This window comes from Aythya marila, assembly GCF_965140915.1.
Source record: "Aythya marila genome assembly, chromosome: 8".
Classification (NCBI taxonomy): Eukaryota; Metazoa; Chordata; class Aves; order Anseriformes; family Anatidae; genus Aythya; species Aythya marila.
The window spans coordinates 4,694,090-4,721,362 of record NC_139049.1 but is presented as its reverse complement, the minus strand read 5'-3'; the positions used below and the strand labels follow the sequence as shown (position 1 = coordinate 4,721,362).

At 36.6% G+C, this 27,273-nt stretch overlaps 1 protein-coding gene across 3 annotated transcripts in view; it reads left to right on the top strand.

Moving 5' to 3' along the window:
- Positions 1 to 771: 771 nt before the first annotated feature.
- COL11A1 (collagen type XI alpha 1 chain) overlaps positions 772 to 27,273 on the top strand; it is a gene marked incomplete at both ends in the record, with an annotated part of 143,050 nt that continues 116,548 nt past the window's right edge. For all 3 annotated transcript variants that reach the window (XM_082765815.1, XM_082765816.1, XM_082765814.1), the window contains 4 exons: positions 772 to 886; positions 16,343 to 16,510; positions 19,186 to 19,399; positions 21,747 to 21,909. In XM_082765815.1, coding sequence (XP_082621941.1) covers positions 772 to 886; positions 16,343 to 16,510; positions 19,186 to 19,399; positions 21,747 to 21,909 — 660 coding nt within the window. The remainder of the gene's footprint in view (positions 887 to 16,342; positions 16,511 to 19,185; positions 19,400 to 21,746; positions 21,910 to 27,273) is intronic.

Sequence of the window (27,273 nt, the reverse complement as noted above, 5' to 3'; positions counted from 1 at the left end):
GCTTTGTGGTTAAACCATCTGTTTATTAGTTACTGTAACGAGTAACTACTACACTTTTCTACTGTAGCGTAGAAAGACCTCAAAGCAGGCCAGTTTTACAGTTTTGAGATGCGCTTCTCCCATAAACGTGACCACAGGTGTCCCAGTCAGGGCACCCCGGGCGCTCTCTCCCCTCAGGCCCCGCTCTCCCCCGCCGCCTGCCCCTCTCCTCATGCCCGTGGCGTCGCCCCCGACGGCTCTGCGCATGCCTGGGGCGGGGGCGCTGGGGGGGCGGCGGTGCTCGGGACCGTGCCGGGACAGCCCGGCGGCATCCCCCGGCTCAGCCCCCGAGACCCCCGCCGGGGCCGCTCTCCGCGGGCGGTGTGGCGGTGGCGGGGCGGTGCTGCGGGTGGCCGTGGCAGCACCGCCATTGGGCTGCGGGCGGCGGGCGGGCTGTCAGTCGTGCGGCGGGGCTGGCCCTGCCAGCCGCTCGCCCAGCCCTCCGCCGGGATGCTGCCTTTAGGGGGATGCGGCGCTCTCCGCGTTTTGATTAAAGCCCCTCGCCTCCCGCCGGTCTGAAGGCAGGGCTGTCGGGGAGGACGGGGCGGAGCGGCCTGCGAGGCAGAGAGAGAGAGGGGCAGAGACAGACAGAGAGAGAGAGAGAGAGGGAATCCCTGGTGGTGCGTCGCGCATGGCTCCATAGGAGACGTCCTCTCCGGGAATACTGGGGTAGCACGGAGCTGCTGCGAGCCGAAGGCGCCCGGGTTTAACTCACGCTTGCGGGCGCCCAGCATGGAGGTGCAGAGATGGTCCACGCGATGGAAAACGAAAAGGTGGCCCTGGGACTCGGCGGTGACCGTGCTCGTCGCCTTCGCCGCCCTCCTCGGGGCTGCAGAGGTCAGAGGAGGTAAGGAAGGGCCGCCAGCCGCCGGGGTGCCAGGGCAGGGCGGGGGGCACGGCCCGAACGCTGCGGGCCGGGATGCGCCGGCAGGATGGGGAGCGAAAGAAATGCGTGGATGCGGTGATCTCCCGTCAGCGCTGTAGAGCGTGAGGTTTTCAGTCTTACTGACCCCAGAGCCTCTGTGCCGCTGAAGTTCCCCAAGCGGCTGCAGAGCAGCGACAAGGAGCCCCCTCCCCTGAGGGGCGAGGACAGGGAGAGCCGGGCGTGGAGGCTCCCTGCTCGGTCTGCCTCGATCTCACCTCGCTTCTTTTTCCTTTGTAAAGGAAAAAGGGGACGAGACGGGAGGAGCAGACCTGCTCGGGGCCGCTCTGGTATAGCTGGGTGTGAGGTTGAGGTTTTTATTTTTCGGCATGTCTGACATTCACGAAGGGGTTTAACTTACCGCCGCCAAGAAAGGTCGAATTCTTGCGCGTTTATTATCGTAACGAGGTATTTCTCCGTCTGAACCTCTGCTCTTTCAATCAACGGGCGCCGCAGGGGGAGCGCAGTAAGGCGATGAGGGTTTCCATTCAAGCCCATTATACCTGGGGACAACCTTGGCGGTGTCAGAGCCGTCAGGGCTTCTGCCCCCTGCTGGCCCCAGCTGCTGACAGGGACCGGCCGGGGTCACGGCTCAGCCTCGCGGCAGCCCCCGGACCCCGGTGGGGTTGCACTGAGGGCGAGTTAACTTCGCCGAGCTGCAAAGGTCCGACTCCTCGTCGCTAAGTCAAAACTAAATCTATTCAAGAAAAAAAAAAATCTGTACTCAAAGACATGGTAGAGTTTTATGCAGCTTTTCACGCAACTGCAGTAGAATTTTCTTTAGTAAGCAAGATTTATGTAGATTATCTCTTCATTGGTGTCCAACATATTGTGTAAAGTTGAATAAAAATCTAAACCCAGGCAGCCCGGGGGAAAAAAAAAAAAAGTTATCAGGTACTCTGTGAAATATTTTCAGCAACATTTGGCACAGTAATTAGTTTTTAGCTGTTTGGTAACTAAATTAAAAATGAAAAAGCCCTATTAAAAACCTTTTCCTCTAGCATTCTTTATAAGGGATACTTCAGAAGTAATACTACAGTCTTCTCGCCTTTGTAGAAGCACTTTGAAGAGAATTTGGTACTTGGAATACTGTATTCTCTACAAGTTCATTTGCTTGGGGAGCTGTGTATTTAGGGCTTGCTCTGTTACTGAAGTCAGAGTATTTCCACTAACTATAGAGGGAGTAGAATTTGACCTAATTTCCCTAATGGAGTACAAGGGAGATATTTCTGAATCATCTTTTATGTATTCTAATCTTATTTAAAGTAGTTCAAAGATAAAGTAGGATGTAATGGCTAACTTTTGAAAGTAGGTGAGGGAAAATACTGAGAAATAATAAAATAGTATACTGTAGCGGGCAAACAATATGACTAAATGAAAATGCTGCAAGGGTTGACCAGGGTAAAATATGAATTTTTGCCCTTATAAATCCTGTTAAATTGAATCCAGCATTCTTCAACGGTCTTTTCATAAAAATATCCATTTGTAAAGAAATGTAGAGAAAAGTTCACTGTGTATTCATATAAGTGTGAATCCTACAGCGGTGACTTCTTTTTAAGACAACAGAATCTGTTCCATTTAGAGAAACCTCAAAAGATTCCTAAAATTCTTGTCCGTCTTTCAAGTTGCTTTATTTAACACAGAAAGGAAAGAGAAGTATGAGGTGTCCGTCACAGCACCAAGAAAGGGGGTGTGAAGGTCTCTTTGAGCTATTTGTTGTTTTGACAGGAAAAGTTACAGAAATTAGAAAGAACTGAATGGGAAAGCTGGTGGTTCATATTTGGTCAGCTTAGTGCCCACCAACTCTTAAGAAGCTCTTTTTAGAAAATATTTTTGCTTTATGACTCGGCAAAAGTAAACAGCATTCAGTATTTTAAAAGACATCCTTTGATTTCCCTTCCCCTTCCTCACCTTTAATACTAAACCTGTTGGTAATGTGTTTGGAATGAATAAACTCATTTAGTCAAAATGGCATGGCTTCAACGCTATAAATTTTTTTGTAAGGCCCTGGCATCAATGCTCTATTGTGATACTGATTTAATTTTCATGGGCTAGAAATGAAAAATCAGACTTTTTATTATTTATAAGCTTTTTAAGCAACTAGAAATCCAGCTCTTACTCTGAGTGCAAGAAGTTTTAAGAATTCTTACTGAAAATGAATCTGTGAAGCTATATATACGGTCTATATATACTTGGGACCTTCTGTGTAAGTGACAAGCAGGTTGGTTTCTAGTATACCAGAGATACTTTTTACAGCCATCTTAGGAAATACAAAGGTTCCTTGTGCTTCCTCAAACAAGCCTGGAAACTGGTGGGAGTTCTAGGTGCAGAAGGAATGCAGAACTGGGTCCACCAGTAATGGCAAAAGGAGTTTTCTTTGTGGACTGAACATTATTGCTCAATTGTAATTGCTTAGTAAACTTCCGTGAGGAGATGTGGATCTGTTTATAAAATGAAAACTGTTCAATGTATCTGATCACTCTTAACCCTGTATTAAAAGAAAAAAGAAATAAAAAAAAAGATATTTTAAACTAAAAAAGGATGAATCTCTTCTTAGAACCATTGGTGATATAAAGCACTTTTGCTCATAACTGATCAGTTCAATTTAAGGTTGAAACAGAATGTGAAACACTTAATTTTTTCTTTTACAGTGAAACAGTTTTGCATGTTAATTTTGGTCGAATAAAATGCTATTAACCTTCAAAAACAGGGTATATATATCTTTCTCAGATAAACATTCACAAAAATGATTAAATCAAAGGGAGATTTGACTGGATTCAGCTTGTGGTCCTAGCTGATATTTTTCTGAGTCCCAGGGATCAGCAGGTGAAATGGTCCTGTCTTCCCAGTATAGTGTAAAAGAGACTTGCATGCACGTATCTGTTTTACTACATAGTATAAAATATAGAACTTTAAAATTTATTTTGAAGGTAAAATAGTTATTTCAACCTCAATAGCAGACATCTGACAGAAGAATGAGTGGTATTTGTTTTAAGTTCTCTAGAGCATGAATCTTTGCATTTAATTTAGAAGGAGACTTCACAAGGATCCCAGAAAGAACTATTCAGACTGCAGGAAGCTGTCTTTTTACTAGCTCTGCAGAAAGAAAACTTGCATATTTCTCAACCTCAATTTTGTGTATATCTAATGAATGTATGAATATAAGTACATATTGTATATACACAAAGGTTCAGTGCTTTTGGCTTGAAAGCATCTCTAGCTCTAGCACCTGTTATTGGAATGTCACTAGAAAGAATAATTTTTGATGTAAATTTGTCTGGTGCTATGGCGTTTTGTGATTGCTGAAAAAAAAAAAAAGTGAAAATGTTGTTAGTACCAGTGGCAGTTGTAAAATGTAGTAAAGAAGTCATTATACTCAGTATTGCAGTTGTCTTGCCCAAAGTTATTTGGCCTCCTCAAAATAGGGCCCTTAATTCCAACAAGGTTGCAGCATAATAAAAGAGCCCTGACACTACTGCTGAACTGAAGTTATACCTAAAACATACTGGAACAATTATGTCTCTCCTGGATTTGTTTTGTACAGTGGTGAACAGTAGGGTTTCCATCTGCCAGCAAGATTAAGAAGTTGCTTTTCTCTGTAGAGCTCTCTGTTTCTTTTCAGAAGAAATCCTCCCAGCATTGGTTATTGTTATTCTGTATATTTGTTGCTAATATGGGGAAACTTGTTTTCAAATTTCAATTTTTCACCCAGAGCTTGGGTGAAATATCAAGTGAAGGATAAAGCCTCTCTTTCTGAGGATGAAGTCTTGTGCAGTGATACAGATTTGCTCTTTGGATGGACCCAGTAAGACAGCAGCCACTTAAAAGGAATTAGGTGAACACTCATGCCTGTTGAAAAGGCTTATGACTGTACCACCCAGTAGTAAATACCAAGTTTACAGACTATAAATGTAAGGATTAATTGCTGACCCTGTTATTACAATAGTAATAGAATCTGACAGTACTTTTTTGTTTTGTTTTACTACATTATCACACATAAGGGGTTGTAAAAATCTTTGTAAATTCTAGGTCTGGGGCTTGACTGTATGTCAAAGTGGTAATGCATACAGTATGTGAAGTAGAAGTTATTTGGCAGAGCTAATCTTAGGGAAGAAAAGTGTTTACCACAAAGCAAGTTGAAAGGTAAATTATAAAATATGATTAAAAAATGAAGATTCTAATCCTGCTATGAATAAGACACTGGCAGCCTGAATATGAATTAATTGCAGTTATAAATCAAACCATGGTCACTTTGTTATAGTGTTACCATAACCTAAGTTTTATTCACTCTGTCTCCTGTGTGAGGATAAGTTATCAAGCATTCTTGGTAGAAGAAGATGGGGGGGGGGGGAACATTTGAAGTTTTGCAACTTTCCTATCTATTTAAGTAGTTAAGCAGTAGTCTTGCTAGTGTCAGTAGGGTATAGAATTGGGACTGGTTTTCTTGTTTTACTATCAAAAGGAAGATAAAACATTTTGCTGTCAAAATCTTTGACATCAGTGAGAGTAATTTCTGAGTTGTATGGTTAATAAAATTCATTTAATTGTTTCTCTAGGGAATTAAATAGAGCTACTTTAAATGGCATCATTTGTAAACCTTGTCCTTAGCTGTGCTTTGCTTTTCCAAACATATTTCATTGCTTATAGTAATGTAAACACAAACTGACAATGGACATATGTTTGACATTTGAAAATTCATATTTGTTAAGAGATATTTCTGAAGTCTATTAGGATTATTTCCAAATAAGTAACTTTGTTTATTTGAAATGGTAATAGAAACAGGATACTCTGGCAATTTAATACTTGTTTCGCTGATTTTCACAGTTGGGAATACTGTCTCCACCATCTTTAAGAAACAAATTTCTTGAAAGTTTACCAGAGGCCTCAGCATAGTTAGACATTTGGGCTGCAGATCTGATATGTTCTGCTGTTGTGTGAAGTAGGAATAACTCCACAGAAGTATTGAGATGGATATTTTAACTTGCAAATTGATGGATCAATAGAGGACTACACCAGATAAATTGGCTCAGTCCTTTGTAGCTAATAAATGAAACAATTTATGGAATCAGGATCAGGTCTTCAGTGTTCAATTGTAGCCTATCTTGCTGAACAAGTGATTCAGAAGTTTTGCTGATACAATCTTTCTGGTCTCAAAGAAGGTTTTCTTTTAAGCATTGAGAAATGTGTCATGCAAAATGAAATGACAACCTCAAAATCTAGGTTACACTCTAGAGTTGTGTAAAATATCAAAAGCCAGAAAGAACACTTCTTAATTTTTGCTGAGTACTTCAGCTAAAGTAAGCCTGCAGGTTAACCTCATTGAAGGTATGTAGGCAAGTTTCCCAATAGTCTTAATTTGGGGTTTGCTTATTTATTTATTGTAGGAGTATTGTAGATTGGTCTTTAAAAGGAGAGATAATGAGTTGGTGAGTATCAAAAATAAGTCCCACGTATGCATACTCTGCTTTTATTTTCTTTGAAAGGCTAATATGCATTTAATATGCTTGCAGTATAGGAAGAGAATGAAAACTTTCCAAATAACTGATGTGGATGCAGAAGTTCTGAGCAGTTTTGCACAAGCCCTCTGTTGGCAAAACACTCAATTATAGGCCATGTAAAGCATTCCTGTATGCATCTGGATAATCTCTAGTTCTTGTAGGCACTCAGTATGAAAGCACCTTCCTCTAAATATACCACCAGCCAAAATCCCAATTAAATGATTCATTTTAAAGATAACATGCAAGAAAGCTTTTAATATGTAAAACAGCCTTTCATTGGAAAATATGTCTCTAGAAGAATACATATGGGCAATATACATTCAGTTAATCTCACAAATTTTTATTTGGCTATCTAAGGGGCAGACAGGGTGGAAGCTTGATTTTCACGAGCACTATGTAATTACTTCAGGAAGCTTCATGTTTATACTTAGAAGATGCTCTGTGTCCCACATTTGTAGTCCACAAAACATAATATGTAGTTTTGTAAAGTCCTTTGGTTAATGCCAATTAAAAGTATTGACACTGGGCACTGCAGATCTGATGCTTTTGGTGCTCGTTCCCAGAATGCAGTCTTGTTCTGCTGTTCTGTTCTGGGCTCTCAGCAGTGGGCAAGGAGATAGGCAGCTCTCAAACTGACAATCCTAAAAGCACTGAAGAAGTACAGATCTGTCCAGAGCTAGCTGGTAGGAAATGCTAAGGGCTGAAGAGTTTCTGATCCTCTGGTGCCTGGATGACAGGACTGCAAGGAATCATTGCTTGGGATAGACAGACTAGAGCCTGTGGTGAGAAGGCAATAGCATCCATTTCTTCTAAGAACTGGGGAGCTCATTGAAGCATCTTGCACATAATGTGCATTTGAATTCCTGCTTTTTGACATTTATTCCTATATTAGTGAATAACAAACGAAGAACACAGTAAATAAGTACAGAAAATAATTACCTCTATCTCTGTTTTTAAAAATTATCCCACCACAACTGCCCACAATGACAATAACTAAAATGTGCAGTGGTAAGAACAAGAATGAAAATATTCCCACTGTATTAGTAATGGTGCAAATTTCTAGTAATAGACGGGTCTTGCACTGTGTCCTAAAGATCAAAAGCCTAACAGTTCAGCAAATCCAGATTCTAACACTGCTAATGAAGACTTGTGTGTTGACCTTCTGGGAACACGGCAATAGTTCTTGTTCCCTATGTTCTAGTAAACTTAGGTCTACCTGGTAAACGAACCTGCTTGCTGTTGTTGTCAGAATCAGAAACTGGCCTAATAATTAGGGAAAAGGAACATGAACAGAGGAAAGTTATCAGGTTTCACAGAAAGATAACTGTTGAAACAGCTTGACAAATGGTAGCTTAAAACGAACAAACAACTACTATGTAGAAGAACTTTGACACAGTCTGTATTTAAGAATGTTTTTAAAAGAAAAATGTTTCTCCTTTTTTCTAGCCTGTCAGCTCTGTTCTGAGAGGTCAGCAGCAGAAACTGATTACTGGCCACCCCTTCATATGACTTTTTTTCTTGTTCATAAAAATACTTTCAGCTCTTACATTATTTAAGCTATTAGCCTCCTAATGAGTGTAAGTTAGAAACCATCATCATAGTAATTTTAATTTTGACTATATATAATGCATGGAGAGTCCTTAGAATGAACACTTAGAGTTATGAAGATACAAAATTTTAAGAAAAATCACTAACTGTAGGCTATTATGCCTTTAATAGGCAACATGGTTTCAAAACACTGAGGAGCAGCCAGTACCTTCTATTTAAATTCCTAAATATACACCTAGAAATCTAACCATAAATTAACCTATTTTGGAAGTCTTGCCCACAAATACAAGAAGGCCCTTCATCAGTACCCACCAAATATGCATACATGTATGTTAGCCTACCAGGGTATAATAGCTGCTACTTTTTAAATGCTTTCTCATAGTAAAATAAAACTGGACTAAATTTAAAAACACACTCCATTTAGAATGGAAGATGAATGTTTCAACACTCCTCGTTTTGCAGTGGTTCCATTGGAACAGATTGCTGGCAGAATGAAACGTATTTCCATGGAAAAATATGAAGTAGAGTAATAGTAATTTAGAAACGTTAGTCTTACTAATTTATCATGTAAAGTTCTTTGACTGGGGCAAATTAAGCTCTTTTCTATGCCAGGGTTGTATCTCACCTGTTATGAGTTACTGATTGTAATTCTGGGGCAATCACAGATATATTTTCACTTTCACATTAATCAGAAGAAGGGCATTGGTGAAGAATAATGATAACTTAGAGGGAAAATCAATACTGCTTATTACATATGAAAAAGGAAAAGCCACCGTTATTGAAGCTATTAAAAGCATAGCAAGCTCTTGCACACTCAGATTGCTAAGACTTATCTACGTGAAGTAAAGACTATTTTAAATGGAAATAAAGCAAACAGTATGTCCACCAGCATGCATTTGGGAGTATCTTGTAAATATAGGTGAATATAACCTTTAAATAGGGAAGGGTCATTATGCCTGGGCTATAAAATTAAGAGTTTTAAACCCAGGAGTTACCCAATCAAAATTTAAAAATAATAGTATTTCAACTTCTATGCTTCATTAGGCACTCAAACAGAAATACATTTTTTCTTTAGTCTAAATGATTGATCCCCTGAACAATTTCTTATGGGAATGAATTGTGTAGCCTGAAATTGCCACAACAGTCACTTTCCTGTCAGTCCCGGAGCATTTCTCTTTTAGGCCTGATGGCTAAGTCCTTCCTTCTGAAAGTACCTGAGCTGATTGTTTTCCTCTGCATATCATATCGTGAAGAAAAGTCTCTCAAACAGTTCAGCCTAAAAGTCACCAACACCTTTAACTGCAGCTAAAAAATGACTTTCTGTACTGTTCATGGGCAAAGAACAGATGTCTTATTTGGTATAGCCTATCTAGAAAGGTTCAGGGCTATATTCAGTCCTGACTGAAGCCCCCAAGTAGTTTTGCAGCCCATTCTGTTTAGAATTGAGGACAACTCCAGATGTGGAACTTGGTTACAGAGTTAATTAGCTGTCCATTCTGACTTTCTTGGTTATTTCTGAAGAAATAATTAAATTAACTCAGAAAAACAGCTCTCAATTCAATGAATTACATCTTTCAATCTACATGTATTCCAAATCTGCTGAGGACCACTGCATGCATCTGTGGTAGGATCACTATAAATGTTTGATCTCATAAGATTTAAGACATGAAATACTAAGTGAGAAATCGGAGTGGTTCATGGAACTGACCTATAAATGGCTTCTCAATAGAGCTTTATGTAGGAAAGGATCATTAGAAAGTTAGAAATCTTTCTGATAACCAACTAACCTATATAGGTCAGAAAGAATTTCTGCAGAAGCATTATATAAGTATGCTGAGAATTTGTTTTTCTGCAAATAAAAAAATCTAGTAATAGAGTGTCCAGGTCATCTGCTATCAATGAAATTATTCCAACACAGAATTTGTCACAAATTAGTTGACAGCAACAGACTAAAATTACTAGTAAGATGCTGTGAGCGAAAGCTGATAAGCATGGTAAGAAACAGGAGCTGAAGCGTTTCATATGCTAAAGAGTAAATTGATACCAACAAGTGAGTTGCTTTGATTTGCACATGATTTGGGAGAGAATGTTTTACTTATGTGAACCACTACAGCTCTATTTGCAGTGCGTGTTAATAGCCTAACTTTTACATACCCATCATTTGCATTCATGTCATTCAATAGATTTATATATTGTATTAATATATTTATTATATTTGTATATGATTTGAGTAACCCTATATGAAAACTTATTTTGTTTTTGGATCGTTATTGCAGTTGGTCAGTAGCTGAAAATTATAACAAAACAAAACAAAAAAAAAAGGTCTGTTGTAAATCAAAACACTTTTATAACTGCAAAGGCATTAAAATAATAAACCCTACAACATGATTGTTCCTATTACCTAGAAAGGTAGTATGTTGTATAGATGTTACCCTTTTATCCAAAGTAGCTGCTGCTGGTGTAATTCCAGAGACACTTCTGCTACCAAAAGTGCTAGATGCACTTTTGATACATCTTTTTTTTGTGTGTTCTGTACAGTTTGCCTTTGAAGGGTCAGATGGGTTTTATAATAATGTAGAATTTGAATGGTGGCTGCTGGAGCAAACCCAAGAAATTTTATTGCCTATCACCATGATCTCATTACAGAGTGAACACATACTTTATACACTAAGAAGATATGATTAAACACCACTCATTACGATCTGCCCTTGAGTTTAAAAATCCAAGCATTACGATCCAGATTCGCCAAGGCAAATTCTCTTGACTGACACGACTTGTCCCTGTTTTGCAACATGTATCCTTTGGCACATGTGGCACATAGGAGGCATATGTGGTCTCCTACAAGAATTGTTATCATAGTGAGCTGTGGATGCGCTAAGCATTTATACTGAAAACTAAGGTCATCCCTTACAGAAGGAGGCTTGATGTGACATCTTGAATAAACATCATCAACACAGAATGTGTATCCAAAGGAGTTCAGTCTGCATTGATGTACAGCTTCTCAGTCCTTCATTCCCCTAATGTCATAATCTGCATTGTTATTATCCGGGAACCTTCTCAACAAGCAGTTTCCACCAAAAGAAAGGGAGAGCCATGTTATTGAATAAATACCAGCTAAGATTAATAGGGATGATATATTGTAGTTTTTATTTCCATTTAGAGGTTGTGGAATGGAATGAAATGAGAACCATATTTTTAACTGTGAATATATGATCAAAATGTAGTCTAGATTTTTACAAGCACTCTTTTGAGTCTATGATGACTATTTTTATTATTGAAGCATTGAAGATAATGCTCTGCCATAGGCTTTAAAATAAATGTGTCATTGTATGTATAGGAAGTCTAGGTTTGGAAGTGCTAACCAGAACTGGAAGTCAGGTTTTATGTACATTTTCCTCCTCTTCAAAAGCATGGAAAACACATGAGGTTTTCCTCATGTAATTCACCTTGAAAATCTGTTTTGACCTTGCAGTGTAAAAGTGTGATCTAGGATTCAGTTTATAACTACTTACTTTCATTGATTTCTGGATATTCCTTATTCATTTGGCAGGACCAGATCAGAATAAAATTACTGTGCTCTTGGTATTATTTACTGTTTTCCTTTATTTCCAGCAGAGAGATGCTGTCAGAGGTGGATTTTTCTTCTTCTTAAAATGCTCTTACACATATTTTGGTACCATTTAAATTGTCTTAGAAGTTCTTATGTTTTTGTCAATCTAGCATTGTCTTGCTGTGTTTTTCTTCCATATGAGGTAAAATAGGAACCTTGTGCATGAGAGATGGGGAGGGGAGCAAAGGATGATTAAATATGGCTAGTGTTTTATATTTAATATGAAATATGTGGGATCAAAGGTTCTCATCCATACCATTATAACTGAAAACTTCATTGAGTGAATAGATGTACTTAGTATTTATGCCACAGTAATGAGACCAGAATTTTGCTCTACAAATTGAAATATTGCAAGTTGTAAGTTATTTCAGGTCTTGAGGTATTACACAACTAGATTTTTCTTGTAGTTTTCTTTTGTACTTCTTTTCTTTTGTACTTTTTTTTTTTTTTTTTTTTTTTTTTGAAAAGCAGGAACTTACACTGGAGCTATCTGATTAACAGTTTGGCATAGTTGGCATACTGAAAGATGCTCGTACATGCAGGATCCTATCTCACATGCTTCTGCCTTCTAAGACTGATTTTTTTAAAGTATTCTCCTTTGTCATTGCAAAAAGCTCAGGCACTTTTAAACTCTTTTTCTCTGGCTACTACTGCATAGTCTGTTAGATGTGCAGCTTTCACTGCCACTCTGTTTGAACTCTGTTTTTTGAATCAAAAACGTAAGCTGTGGAGCTCCGTACTATGATATTTAATGTGAAAAATAATCTCTTGCAGTTGGTTATCCATCATGGAAACAGAGCAGAACAGCAGCTCACTTTTTGATTTCAGTCTGATCCTGGGGGGTTGGTTGGTGTGTCTCAAGGAGACAGGCTTCAGGCATCAGTTCAGCGTGGCCATGAACACCTGCATGAAGAGAATGACTTTCAGTGTCTGGATTTTGCATTTTGGAAAACTTACTATGGCATGCACAGTCTGTTTTACAAAACTGATATCTAGGATTCACAGGGAGAATTGACTGTAGTCCAAAGACTGGGGAACAGAGCTTTTTAAATAATGTTTATCTGTGGGTTATTTCTTTGCTATCTCAAATCTTAGTACAAAATGGATGAAAAAGTATTACATTGTATATCATTAATTTTCAATTTTCTTTACTCCTCTTCTGAAAAAACTATCCAGGGACATTAGACTAGGGAGTAATCTAGGTAAACTGTGTTGTGCACTGTGAGGAAGTTCTTGTGAGAGGCCCTATATCTGTCAATATCTAGGTTAAATTAACAGTGCCCCTTATAAATACAAACTATAACCCTAATTTGTGCATCATGCAAGTAGGCAAGTTGCATGGCCTTAGCATTGGTGCTGTTTCTGGCTGTTTCTTACCATTCCAATAAACTGTGTGGGAGAAGAATGCTTGAGAAGAGGCGGTTCCCAGGAAGAGCTGAAGCTCCCGGGTTACAGTGACGCTGAGCACTGCAGAACCTCCAGAAACTGGCAGAGAGAACTCCCAGTCTCACTTGAGAGCTTCTAGCCTATGTTCTCCTTGACTGTGTGAGTTGTCTTCTTATCTCTTTACGCTGGTCTTCTAAACAGGCCAGTTGTTGGCTGTGTGAAGTTTTCTCATCTTCCTTTACACTTCAAATAGGTTGCCTCTGAACAGTAGGATCTAAGCTCTACTGTTTTTCAAGACCTCTTTATTCTGACTGGATTCCTACATGTGTGTGAGCTTTGGGGCATATTAAGAGTAGCTGTGTCTGGTGTATTCTGTAGAAGCACTGTGCAGATGATCTGAACATGCACAGTGGGCTTATCATGAATCTTGAGACTAATGTCATGCCAACCTGGTCAGGGCTGTACCAGCTAGGTTGCCATAATTTCAGAAAATGCAGAAAAAAACTGAAATTCACCATCAAAATTTCTCCTAGGAAAGAGGATGCATCTGAAGAAGCCCAAAATTGTGGCAGCTTGGCCTGCAGCCTCCCACCTGAAATATGGGGCTGGTTGCACCATATCTGATGAGCCTCAAGCCAAGGATAGATAATAGCACACACAAGAATGATGCAAAAACACTTAGGAGGAAGGAGCACAAACTCAGAAATCCTGTTGTGTAGGTTATTATTTGAGACAGACTGATTATCTTTTTTGTTTAGCTTTATATGCCTTGTCTATTCTATTTAGAAATGATGGTGAACTGACTCGTGCTTTTGCTATTAGTATTTCTTGACTCGCGGTTTGTGGAAATAAATGTCACCTACAGACTCTTAACAAATGTTCATTTTTGTTATTTGGAATTTGTGGTTTGAAGATTGCTCTTTTCTATTATTATTCTGTTTCTTGACTGGAAGACTTCTTAGCAGCAGAACTAGTGTGGAGTAATGAATAGTCTTGTTCAAGGGTGAATACCCTTCCAGTCAGCCAGGCAAGGAACAGCCATTATTCTAAAAAAATAATGAAGAAAAAGAATCTGGTACAAATTACAGAAAGAGCAAAGGAAAAAAGGAATGTACCAGTGGTTGACTTATACAGCGACTTGGAATTTTTACTGATATTTCCCGTGACTGGTTCTACATTACTTTACTGGTTCAAATTATTATAGGTACTGCAAAAATAGCCACAGTTACCAGAAAACCATGTGGCAATTTCTTCAGCATGGTAGGAACTTCAGAATTGTGTGGTATACCTGTAGAGAATACGTTATATTCTTCACAATTTTTCAGACAGTACTTAACAGAGAGGTAAGGCTAGTGCTTCTGAATTTGCACACTCCTGAAACTTTACTTTTGAAATGTGTGAATATACTGAATTTGTAGGATATACGGATCTTAAGTAACTGAGTTAATGCAGGTGTATACTATATCATTCTTTCAAAATGTATTAGCTTGTAATAAACCTCATTTGTATTTGATAGCATGATCTGATGAAAAATGGAAACAAGCTGTTGAATTATTAAAAAAAAAAAAAAGCTCACAAGTATTATTTGTGATTATATTTTAAAACAGAAGAAGTTATGTCTAGTTATGTCATTCTAGGCAGATTAATAAAACCTCAGATTTTGTGTTTAAAGAATACACTTTTAGTGTTATTCAGTTAGGTTTAACTACAAAGTGGACTTCATCATATTTGGCAATACCAGGAGAAAAATAGGTTGAGCTAATTAAACTTAAATTTGTTCTTACTTGTTATTGATACAGCACATAGTGCAATGATTTCAGAGATGCTACAGTGAGGAAAAAGCCAACACATCAACACTGGCCAGAACTGTACAAGTTGTCAAGAAATAGATACTGATGTATCCGTAATCAGACTATCACTTTGCCTATGTTTTCATACTCTTTTATTTGTTGTCTGCAAATAATCATCAAAATAATTGAATATTCACAACCATTTTTGGGCCTTAAGTTGGTATTTGCTGACCTACAAAGTTAATAATAGTAGAGAATAAATTAGCTATAGTTAATTGCAACAGTGCATTTCATAGATATGAAGAAAGGTCAGATTTCTGATATATATTACTCAGCTTTAAAAGCAAAAGTCATGTAAGACTTTCTTTCCAAATAGAGTCATTCTGAGTTTGCCAACATGAAAGCTGCAGAAAAGTCCTAGTCCTGCTTTGAATAGAAAGTTGGACTAGATGATGTCATGAGGTCCCTTCCAACTTGAATTTTCCACAGTTCCATGTTTAATCACTCTTATGAGCTAAAATAATACAGGCTATCCAATTTATTTGTGTTGGAATGTTTAGTAACTACTACTTACATTTTGTACTTTTATCGAATCAGGTTTGTTCATCACAAAAAATTGTAGGATGGCATGAAAGGCTGCTTAAGAGCACAAGGTGACTCTGAGTAACACACTCTACTTCACTGTGTTAGTAAAATAGAGGTTTGAAGATAAACAAAAACTATCATGTCTCTTTAAGGGCTAGCTAGGTAGCACAGGTCTTTCTTTTACTAAATTCCTAAGTAGAGATCTGATGAGTGGCTCATCAGATATTAGAATACTAGAAGAAATCAGCCATCCCACTAACGTACTTTCTTTAGACATTAAAAACCTTCCCTCTGCATATCTGCTTGTCAAATAAACTCTGATTCTTCTAACTACATCCCTTTTCTGGTGCTACTGAAGGTGGAAGGGAAGTAATTCCCCAAACTTGGACCAGTCTATGATCCAGTCCATTCACTTCTTGCAGGCAAATAAGGTAACTTTTTCTTTCTCTAACTGGAAGAGAAAAGCAGTTAGTTTCTTCCTTATCACTTTCTGTTGAGAAAGGAGTCATATGTAATCAGAATACATTCTAATGTTAGCAATAGTAGTTTCTGATAGCAGATTGCTAGTAGTTGAATGCTTCTGAAACTTTTGTGCTAACTTTTTAAATCAATTACACTTTTTGTAAGTCACTCAGTAAAAGAATCTGTTGTAAGATCCAGTCACCAAGTTTCCTTCCATTTGTGCAACTGTGATTTTCAAAGAGCATTCAAAAATCTGACCATAGCATTTACATTAGATGAGAAGAATTCTTACATATTTAGAAATGAGTAATCCTGCTAAAACAATATTCTGGTTTAGGAGTAGCCTGCAATAAATCAAACCAAGATGCAACTATGCAACTACTCTTATGGTTACACATACACTTTTGCAATGAAATTCATTTTCTTCCTAGACTCTGCATATTGTAGAAATGTGAGAAGATGCAAGATGAGTAATTCTTTTTTTTTTTTTTTTCTTTGTCAGCTGAACCAGTTGATGTACTGAAAGCATTAGAATTTCACAATATGCCAGAAGGAGTATCAAGAACAACAGGATTTTGCACAAACAGAAGGGATTCAAAAGGATCAGATGTTGCCTACAGAGTTTCAAAAACTGCACAGCTCAGTGCCCCAACAAAGCAGCTGTACCCAGGTAAGATTGTCAGAAAGCTATTACTTTGGTGAATTATCTTACTGCCTGTGCTACAGTATCTAAAGCACAGCATGTAGTCTGTCATAAGTACCACAAAGCACCTCTGTTATCCCTAAAAGTGGGCCTGCATACGAATGACAGGATGTTCTCTTAATCCACTGGATAAAGCCATTTTTATTGATTTCAATTATAAAGCTCTTCATCAAATTCTGCACCAATGCCAGAACTAGTCTGTAAGTCATATTACCTGTTATTTCATGATTCTATCTGAAAGAAAGTTTATTTGGTGGCTTTGGCATGTTTCCTTCAGTTTCAGTAGTCCATTTAAAAGCAGTACTTTCTGGACCAATGGTATAGTGCTAGAAATGAGTTGTGGTTGGCCATTGCAAAATTGTTCCCAGAACTACCATCTGTTAAGAATTACCTAAGAGTTTCTGGGTATTTGGGGGACTAAACAAGGCTAGTTGAGGATATCAAGTAATGTGATTCCATCTTCTCTCAAATTTCTCTAAAATGAAATAATCACATTTTGGGAAAGATTAACTGGATGTTAAAGAAAGATTTATTCCATTATTTTGCTGTCACTCTTGTCATTTGACCCAAACTGTAGAGGAAAATAATAATAAGAGTATAAAAAAATCCTGAAACGCTTGCTTTTTTAATAGCTCTTGGACGCTAAGTGTCTATATATAGAGCTATATATATGTTACAATATGTAAACATTTATACACATTTCTGTTAGAAAGTCATTCATTTTTTGACTTTTTCAATCAACAGTGTATGGAGGAAACTTACTTATTGCATGTATGTGTAAGAAATTTGGAAATATTATGCCATTGTAGTGATAACAGCAAGTACTGAACCAAGGTACACAACTCATCATCAGTCACCTATCTGAGAAAGCTGTTTTTTTTTTTTCATAAGATATTATCTGATCAAGGAGCACAGGCTCAGAGTAGATGTATGTCACCCACTGTAAGCATTTTCAATAGATCTTTCAGATTAACAGTGCAGACAGGGCAAGTATTCAGTGCTTTTCAAATAATTTTTTGGCCTTTGTTCACAGTTATCTTCTCTTTCTTTTCCTCATTTTGCTGTCATCTCTTTACTCTGTCATTTAAAAGGCATAACATACAGTTTAATTTAATCTGTAAAGCCAGCAGTTTTGCTTCATCGTCAGTAAAAACTTGACTGAAAGCTCATCAGAGTCAATGAAATTCTCCCTGTTTACTGAGCTTTTATCCTTTCAAAAGAAAATCTCAAAACAAGCCCTAAACTGGTCATCGTTACTACAGTGTTCAACAACCTTCTACAAAAAAGTTATAAAGATCATTTAAAAATAACAATGCAGCAGACAATATAAGTGTAAGACTAGGAATTTTCAGTTTTAGAAGCGTAGTATGTAATTTAAAATGCAATGAATATTTTATGCATTATTTTTTTTCATATTGTAACTAAAGAGTTAATGCCATTGGGAGCTTGTCTTTATTGAAAACTATGCAGAATCTTGAAAGACTTTTCTCACAACACCTGTCTTGGAAATAATCTTGTATTTTTTTCCATCATTAGAAGGAATTCCTAAATAAGCTTTAAGATGATGTCTTTCATGGTTTTATTCATCACAAAAATATATTTCATATTATTGTATTAAAATTTGCTCTATTATTGTATTAAAATGTTTAAGAACATTTTACCCACTCATGCACACAAAGTTGCAGTTATATTCATTACCATCACTATGATTAGATTGTAATCCTTTTATTTCTTGCAAGTCAAATTGTAGCTGAGGCTACACGCATCCAGTGTATGTTCTGGCTTACAATTTCAATCTTACACATCATTTGTTGTTATTAAGCCTAGTAAACTTTCACTTCAAATGAAATGCAGATTTACCACTAGATTCAACAAGAGTAATACTGAGTACAGACCTCAGGTCTTCCTCTATAAATAAGCTGTATCCACTTCTAATTTTGTTTATTTTTAGTTATAAAGGTTGAAACAATGATTTACATATAATCTCTACTTCAAAGAGCAAGCATCAGGGAATAAATGAAAATGAAATGTTCTTTGCTTATGCCTAAAGCTCCTATTAATTAAGAATGCTAAGTATGTAAGACTGGTCATGTATTTTTTTCAGTGTTATGTACAATATCACTGCAGAAAGATACAAATATATATTGTGAGGGGGGAAAAAAAAAAAAAAAAAAAAAAAAAAAACAAACAACCAAGTGACTGTCAAGGGAGATGAAGTGCCTGGGAAAATATTTGCTGTAAACTCAAATGTATACTTGTTTTGCAGAATGAATTTATAGTGCACATTTTTTAAATTAGAATTGCTAAAAAGTTGAATAGAAAAAAATAGTGCAATTGAAACTTGCATGTTTATTCTATATATTTAATCAGTACTACACAAATTCACAGTACTTTTACAAATCATGCTTTTAAGAACCCTTAAGGTATATATTTGGGGAGTTAAAGCAAGAAAGAGGAAAAAAAAAAAAAAAAAAGCAAAATTTTTCCTAGTGTAATTTCATACATGTTCATTTTGTCAAATAAAAGAAAACCAAAAACCAGTTTGTATGCAGGATCCTCTATACCTATAGGCAAATTGAAGCCTTCATAGGATAGTTTAACCTCTTCTGAATTTGTAACTGTATCTGTCATTTTGTTTACAGGTGGAGATTTCCCAGAAGATTTTTCAATATTAATGACAGTAAAACCTAAAAAGGGTATCCAGTCCTTCCTTCTGTCTGTCTACAATGAACAAGGAATTCAGCAAGTAGGTGTTGAAGTTGGTAGATCCCCTGTCTTCCTTTTCGAAGACCAAAATGGAAAACCTGCCCCGGAAGACTATCCTCTTTTCAGAACAGTCAACATTGCTGATGGCAAGTAAGTGTAAAATTTTAAGATGTAAAATGAAGTTACAGACCACTGTATAGATGATTATTGTCTTTACAAGCAGATGTTGTAAATAATTGAATAAATAATTAACAGTTTCCAGCTAGCTGGACTGCTGTGGTGCAAAATCAGGGGATCTTTGCAGCAGAACACAGTTCCAGCTTGAAAATGAGTATAGAGCTACAGATATAGTCAAACCACCTTTCTTATTTGCTATTTCTGTAAATCTGAGTGAGGAAATAGTCATAGAAGTTAAACCCACCAAAACTAAATACATGAAGACTCATTCTGTGCAAGATAAAAAGAAACTGTTTTCAAAAAGACTGAAATAATAGTCTAACTTGAAAGACACTCTTCTACATTTAAAGGTGATAAATAAATGACTGGAGATAAATTGACAAGACAGTATGTTTATCCTTTCCTTAACCAAAACAGTGGATAAATAAGATCATTCACGATACCTATATGTAAGGATATTGGGAAAGAATAAGATTAATAATTAATTTGAAGTGCTGCGAGGATTCATACTTCATTCTTATTGAAGGGAATAACTCTCCAACACATATTGCATTTTAAATACAGTTGCTAATTTTTTGTCCCCTAACTTGCCTTTGTAGACAAGCAATTGTTCTCTGTGAATGTCAATCTAGTGCTTTTCACATCCATTATTGTTGCTTTTCAAGAGACACATGTCCTTTCAAAGGTTTTTTATTTATTGTGCTGCAGTCCAAGAAGAGCTGCTACAATCTTTAGAGATGCATGGAATGAAATTTTATTAAAGCTTTCAGTTTAATAAATTGGTAGAGAAGAGAGAGCAAGTAAATTCAGCAACAATTAAATACATTTGTAACTCAATAAAGGATAAAAAAAAAAAAAAGTAATTGTCTTCTAGCCCATGTGTTGCAACAGGATGGAATTATACCATGAAACCTGAATGTGGCTCTCATAATTTCACCCAAAATATTGGGAGTATGATAAAATTAAAAAATCAAAATCAATTTCTCTTGGTACAATTTCCTTCAGTGAGACTATACAACTTCTAAATCAACTGGAGTCAATCATATCTATGGAATGAGCTATGTTTTCACATTCTCAGCCTCTGCAAGCCTTCAAAAGATGGACTGACAATTTTCTACTGATTTGGCTCTTTTATGATTCTAGGGCAACAATCTTCATCTCAAAATGAAATATATTAAAAAAAAGTGTAAACAGTGTAATCTGCCTGAGGATGCATGGACAGTTTGCTTTTATAATGATAATGTTTAACCGTGTTCCAGAGAAAACATGGAATTAGAGTTCTGGCTCAGTGATACTCTTTAGCAGTCAGATTCTATTAGCTTTGAGGTGTTCCATTTGATATACAGCCGCTCTTTGTCTAAGTTGTCTCTCTGATTCAGACAAAACTTAGTGACAACAAAAGCCAGTTAAAATGGTTTGATTCTAGCCTTTTCCTTGCCAGTCACCACTATGGCATACTTTTACACTTTTTGCCCTGAGCTATCGAAGATGCTTTCAGTTTTTGCTTGTGTTAGATTAGAAAGTGTCTTGTTCTTGCTCTTAGATATTTAAATTGTTGTAGCAGAGAGATTCACTAATTAATATGTTCTGTCATTATAATGAAGTACCATAAAGGACAGAGTGCAGTTTATCAAATTGTTTACAAATAAATAAATTAGTAAAATCTAAAATGCCATTACAATAAATTTGTCAGTGCTCTGAAATGCTTCATTCACTTTTTTGGTGAGTATTTATGTAGATGGAACCATGGTTGCAGGAATATCAGCAAGCATTTCTAAGTATCTGTATCTGAAAATGCATCTATGTTGGAACTGTTGTACATCTTTGAAAAATCTCTATAGCTATGGGAAGCATTCAAACAGGCAAAAGGATGTCATAATTTTTTTGTGATCAATCACCAAGAACAAATAGTAAAATATAGCAAAGAATTATCTGCTCTGTGTGAAACACATTTACTTGCATGAATAATTTCTTAAGTAATTTGGAAAAACAAAATTTCATTTAAAAAAAATCTGCTGACAGATCATTCAGTCTAATCTAATAAAATGTAAACAGTGCACACAGCTCTAATATGAGTTTACTAACATTCCCTGGGTAAAGCTTCAGGGAAGGTCAGCATGAATTTCATCTAATATAGTATTTGTACAATGGGTGCTGGATCAGATTCCTTAGTACAAAGGACAAAACACTATACATTTGTGCATGTATGAAGGAAAAAATTGAGACATTTAAAATGTTGTCTGTGACTTTGCACAGCCTGCAATAAACATTTTGGCCTACTCTTAAAAACAGAAATTAAAGAAGAATTATGTTTTACTAGGTGGCATCGAGTAGCCATTAGTGTGGAGAAGAAAAGTGTTACAATGATCATTGACTGTAACAAAAAAACTACAAAACCTCTGGAAAGAAGTGACAAAACCATTGTGGACACCAATGGTATTACTGTCTTTGGAACCAGGATTCTGGACGAAGAAGTTTTTGAGGTAAAAATCAATATGGAACAAATGGAATTGAGTAATTTATTTTTGCAGATTAGTTAATGCGGGTTAGAATAAACTTTGAATGGCAAAGTTGGTATAACATAGAAACTGTTTTTTTTAGAACCTGTTAGGATAGGCTGAAATGAAAGAGAATTAAACAAAGTGTCTGTCTTGTTGGAAAATATGATGCATTTTTCTGTTCTTTAGATCAAGTTGTATCTGGAATGAGTTTATTTTATTGTCTTTCTGCCTGGTATTGAGATACCTGAGGTATTTAGGAGACTTAATCTGGCAAAGTTGAGTAGTATTGAGTAGTATGATACTATGAGATGATACTATTTTAGTTCTGTCTCTCTGAAGTAGTTACAGATATTCGTGCATTCTAACAGCATTTGGGAGAGGGGTGGAAGGACCTGGAAAGCTTTCTGTGTGATGTGAATCTCTTATATTGTTTATCCCACTTATTAATCTTTCCAGTAACTGGAACATACTTTGGCAACCAGGACATATATGTTTCCATCATTTACTGGCCAAGAAGTACATATAGGAAGGGTAAAATGCCTCTAAGGAAGTATGTGACTGCCAATCATGAGGCCTTTTTAGGTAGAATTCTTATGTCAATGATTATTTTTGCAGGCTAATAATGAAACTTCTCTAAACCTACAGTATCAAGTTTCTGTTATAATATTATTATGCAACAGTCAAAACTATCAAGGGTAAATTAGAACTGAACAATAAGAAAATATAGATCAGTAGTTAACTTCACATACAGGACATCTGTGTTCTATAAACACACAGATGCAATCCTGGCTTTAAGGAGTGTATATGCTTGAGAAGCTGTATATGTATCAAGGGAGAAATAAGAACTGTGAGTGTAACACTGTGGCATTGTTTCCTTGAATTTTCCTGGATGTGACAAAACATGAACATTTCTGAGTAGGAGAATTTCTGGGATGTCTTAATGGGTCAAACAGTATGAAACACATTTGGTATTGACAGCCTAATTTATCTGGAGTCAACAGTAAAGTTTGCACATCATAGGAACATTATTTTCCCTTTGAAGATGAATTCTACAGCTGCCTGATCTGGTGTGGAGCAAGCATTTTTGGTCTCCACTTGTGATAATTACTTGAAATTTTCATTTGTATTTCTTTCTTGGGTCAGAGACCATGTGCCATAACATGTATATTTGGGGAAAAAAAATCAAAATATGTGCAAGGATTAGAAAAAAAGAAGCCAGTGATCCACTGTTAAATTTTTAATTGTAATCTTTGCAGACTTGACAAATCAGTCCTTCAGTTCCATCTAAGACCCACTGAGAAGAAAGATGGTTTTGGACTCACAACATAAATAGCACAGCTGTCTAATGCCAGTTTACAGGCTGAATCTTGACATTCAGCACTGAGAACAGCAACATTTCCACCATTTCCATCACTGTAGATTTCCAGATTCCTTCAATGATTAATTTCCTTACATACATAATTGTGCCCCTTTTCTGCTTTGTTACCCAGAGAAACTAGTGACGTTCTTGTAAGGTTGTTCTTGTAATTGGAGGTTAAGATTTAGTCCAAAGTCTCTTAAACCAGCAACTTACAGTTCTGTTGGGATAGATTTCTGCTTTCTGTTTTACTGTAGGGCCCATGTTATTATTTTACTGTAGGGCCCATATTTATAAAGATTCAAGTCAAGTAACAGTGAACATATGTACCTAGAAAAGTATGTGTTGAAAATATGCAATTGGAATGTCCCTCAAAAGTTGAACAAACTCCTATATCATATAGAGTTTTAATTATATGCATCCTCCAACTTCTTGCAATGCAGCCTAGTTCTTTCTGAGCTCATCAAGTTTTTTTCTGCTCTACATAGATAGCCCTCCTGCTTTATCAACAGGACTTTATTCATCCTTTAGCCACTGCTGCTAAAGTTTCCAACACTTAGGGCTCTTCCCTGGATTTTGTTTCCTGCTCAAGTCTCCTAGTTGTCTTAAATGCTTCATTCATCACATTCATGATAACAATGATGTCTGGTGGTTCCATGGCTCTGCTTGGTAGTTCTGTGTTGTGAACCCTGCTGTATCTTGAAGCCACAACAGACAATGAACAAACACATGAAAACAACAACAAAGAACAACATGTCTTATCCTACACACACGAAATTTTGGAAATGGGTTTATTTAATTTTTTTCATCTCAGAGTTAAGAATACCATGAGCAAAAACCTCCAGTACAGGGTGCAACTTCTTTCTATTCTGTCTAGTTTAGTCATACTGGTTTTCGTGGTTTTATTCTCTTATATAAGATGTTAGACTGAGGCTTTGATCTTCAAAGCCAAACTTGTTGAAATCTACAGGTCAGAAAATAATACCCATATTGTATTTATCAAACATTTATGTATCAAAACGAAGTCGCCTGCCTGGTGTCAGGGTACAGTAGTTTCTCTATTTGTGCTATGTAAAGTTGTGCTGTATTCACATTCATTGACATTTGCTCAATATCCCAAGCATACCAGCTGTCCAGAGATCAGGTAGATCACCACTGAAAGGGGAAAAGGAACTGAATAATGACCTAACAGGCCATGAAAAATGACTATCCAGTTTTCTAACTTAGTATATGAAACAAACTTAATATTCCTTGGTAAGTTAGCCTACTAGTGCTAAAGCTAAGAGGCATCTGTTGTGAGTGCTTATGAGTTGCCCTGGTGCTCATCATGCTCTGTTAATATGGAAATCAATGTGATGTTACAAAAAAGGTACTGGATGTAAGTAAGCATTGGCATCAGGTGCATACAAATGCTTGAGAAACAAAGAGTAAACTGCATGTGTCTTAAAATAACAGTTAAAATTCAGTTTCTAGAAAGCATTTCTAATTTCCAAATTATGAGGCCTTCACTTACCCTGCTAAGCACTTGCTCACTGAAGTGGGTCTCCTGCTATCAGTGGTACTAATTTATGAATGCTTGTTTTTATATGGCTGATGAAGTATACTTCAATCTTTTACACATTGTTTGAAATTAATGTCATATGTTTTCAAAAGCATAGTGCAAGGAAGTATGGTTCATAATTATCTCATGTAAAGAAGAGAATACCTACCTGTAGCACACAAATATATCCCCCCCTCCAAAAAAAAAAAAAAAAAAGTTGGTGTATGGCACCCAGTAAAATAATTTAATGATTTTGAATTATGTCCATTGAAATATGTTTTTAGCTTAAATAGTCAATAAAAAGCAGGGATCTTTTTATTCCTTGCCAGCTTTAAGGATTTGTCACTCTTCATTTAGCACTGTTGGTGTGAACAATACAACAGGTATTTTGTTACTAACTAACACAGTTGTTATGCAGATAATTCCCTAGAGAGACTGTCTTTCAAAAACTCCCTGGGTGTCAGACTGATACAATGATTGTATTGGCACTATGCTACAAATAACAAGCCAAAACCTGATGTATGTAACTCTGATTTAAAGCCAATAAAAGTTTTAACCACACACAGTTTGCAATAACAAATCCTTGTGGTAGTCCTTATTAACAAAGAGTGTAGATTTTGAATCTGGTCTCATGAAAAAAAAAAATCATACACTTATGTATAACATAAGAGTCCTTTAATAACCTGAGTGAGCATTTGAAGTTGAAGTTGTGGTGATAATTCTTGGACAAAAAAATGATTTAACCTATCAGTCCATTTAGATGAGTAATCATACTTCATACTTTTCTAAGGATGGTAATTCCCCAGTGCAAAAGAGCAGAAAGGCCGCTTGTCAGTGTGCGTGTTCTGTGTAGAGGGCAGCAGTAGTAGAATCGGTAGAGTTTTAACTAGCTGACCAAAACTGCTGCACAACTAAAGTAGAATGGGAAAGGTAGCCAAAAATAAAAATCCCCGAAGACATGTGGTATGAATGAGGCGTTAACAGTATCATCTGTCTTACACTATCCTGTTGAGCTGTACTACTACCTTATGTAGACATAGCCAAAGTGATTCCTTGGTTATGTGTCACCTTTGATAATTGCTATTGGCTAACTAAATGTTTAGTGTCAGTCAGACAAAAAAAAAAAGTTCAATGTAAATGGAACAAACAGTGCAATAGTTTCCAGGCAAAAATATTTAGAAGCATCCTTCTAGCTATCAACATGAGAGAACTGGCCAACTTTCAGTGTTAGGAGAAAAAGAAAAACAAAAGCAAAACAAAACAAATAAACAACAACAAAAAAGCAAACTCTGTTTCCATTCAAATGGTAATTTGTTGGGGTTTGTTTGTTTGTTTGTTTGTTTTTTTAATATAGCATTACCAATCTTATGCAGGATGGCGGAAAAAAAAATTGTTTTCTGTTTTCCTTCCTTACTTTTAAAAGCAGAGTCAGGGAAGTTCAAGTTAATTTTCAAGACATGAAAGCTGATTGTTGCATCAGCTTCAGGGAATTTTACAGATCAGATTTGTATATCAAATATACAAAATATTTGATATTGTGTGTAATACACATTTAAGTTTTAAAGAACAGCTATAGATGAGGTTTCAAAGATAAGCAACAACGTAAAAGATTTGCAGGTGTTTCATCCAGAAAATAGGATGTCCTTCTCGGGTCTTTAGACACACTTCATCTTATTTCTCTTGTGGGAGTATTTCTGTACAGCATTAAGCAACAGTCACGTATTCTGTATATATGTGTATGTTACGTACATATGCTTTATATGCAGATCTTATACATATAATAAGATCTCTCGGCCAAGAGTTCAGTGGAGTTTGTTCTGTGAACAGCCATGTTTTGAAGGTTAAAATTTATAATTGAACATATTAACCTATTTCTTAACCAAACTGAATATATGCTACTGTAACCATAAGGTTTCAAAGAATCAAGAAGACATTGATTTCTATGGAAACTTTGACTTGTACAAGATTCTGCATTCACAATATATTGCTTTTACAGTGTTTCATTCTGGCAGGCTCTAAATGTCTTTCTCTAGCTATATTGTGAATTGGGCCTGGGTTATGGAATATTATAGTAAGGGCCCCTGGAATTCCTCAATCCCTCAAATCTTTGCAGGAAGATTAAATGAATTCTGCAGCAGGTTTTTCTAGGTTCTATAGTAATAACATCCAAGCTGTCTAGACTTTTGTTCTTTTGAGTCTATAGTTGTACTGTCACATAACTAATTAAAGAAAGTTGGCACATATATACAGGTTACAGTTTCTGGTCATTTACTGAAGAGTCTACCCTGGAAGCCTTAGGTTTTAGCCATCATATGAAAAATTAAGGATATTGATGTTCATAGCACTGGTCATGTTATTCTTTTATCTCCATCTAGGTAGTTGTATTTAAAAGCTAGTTATCCATATAAGCATGTAAGAAATTCTTATTTTGTCCAGGATATGAATCTTG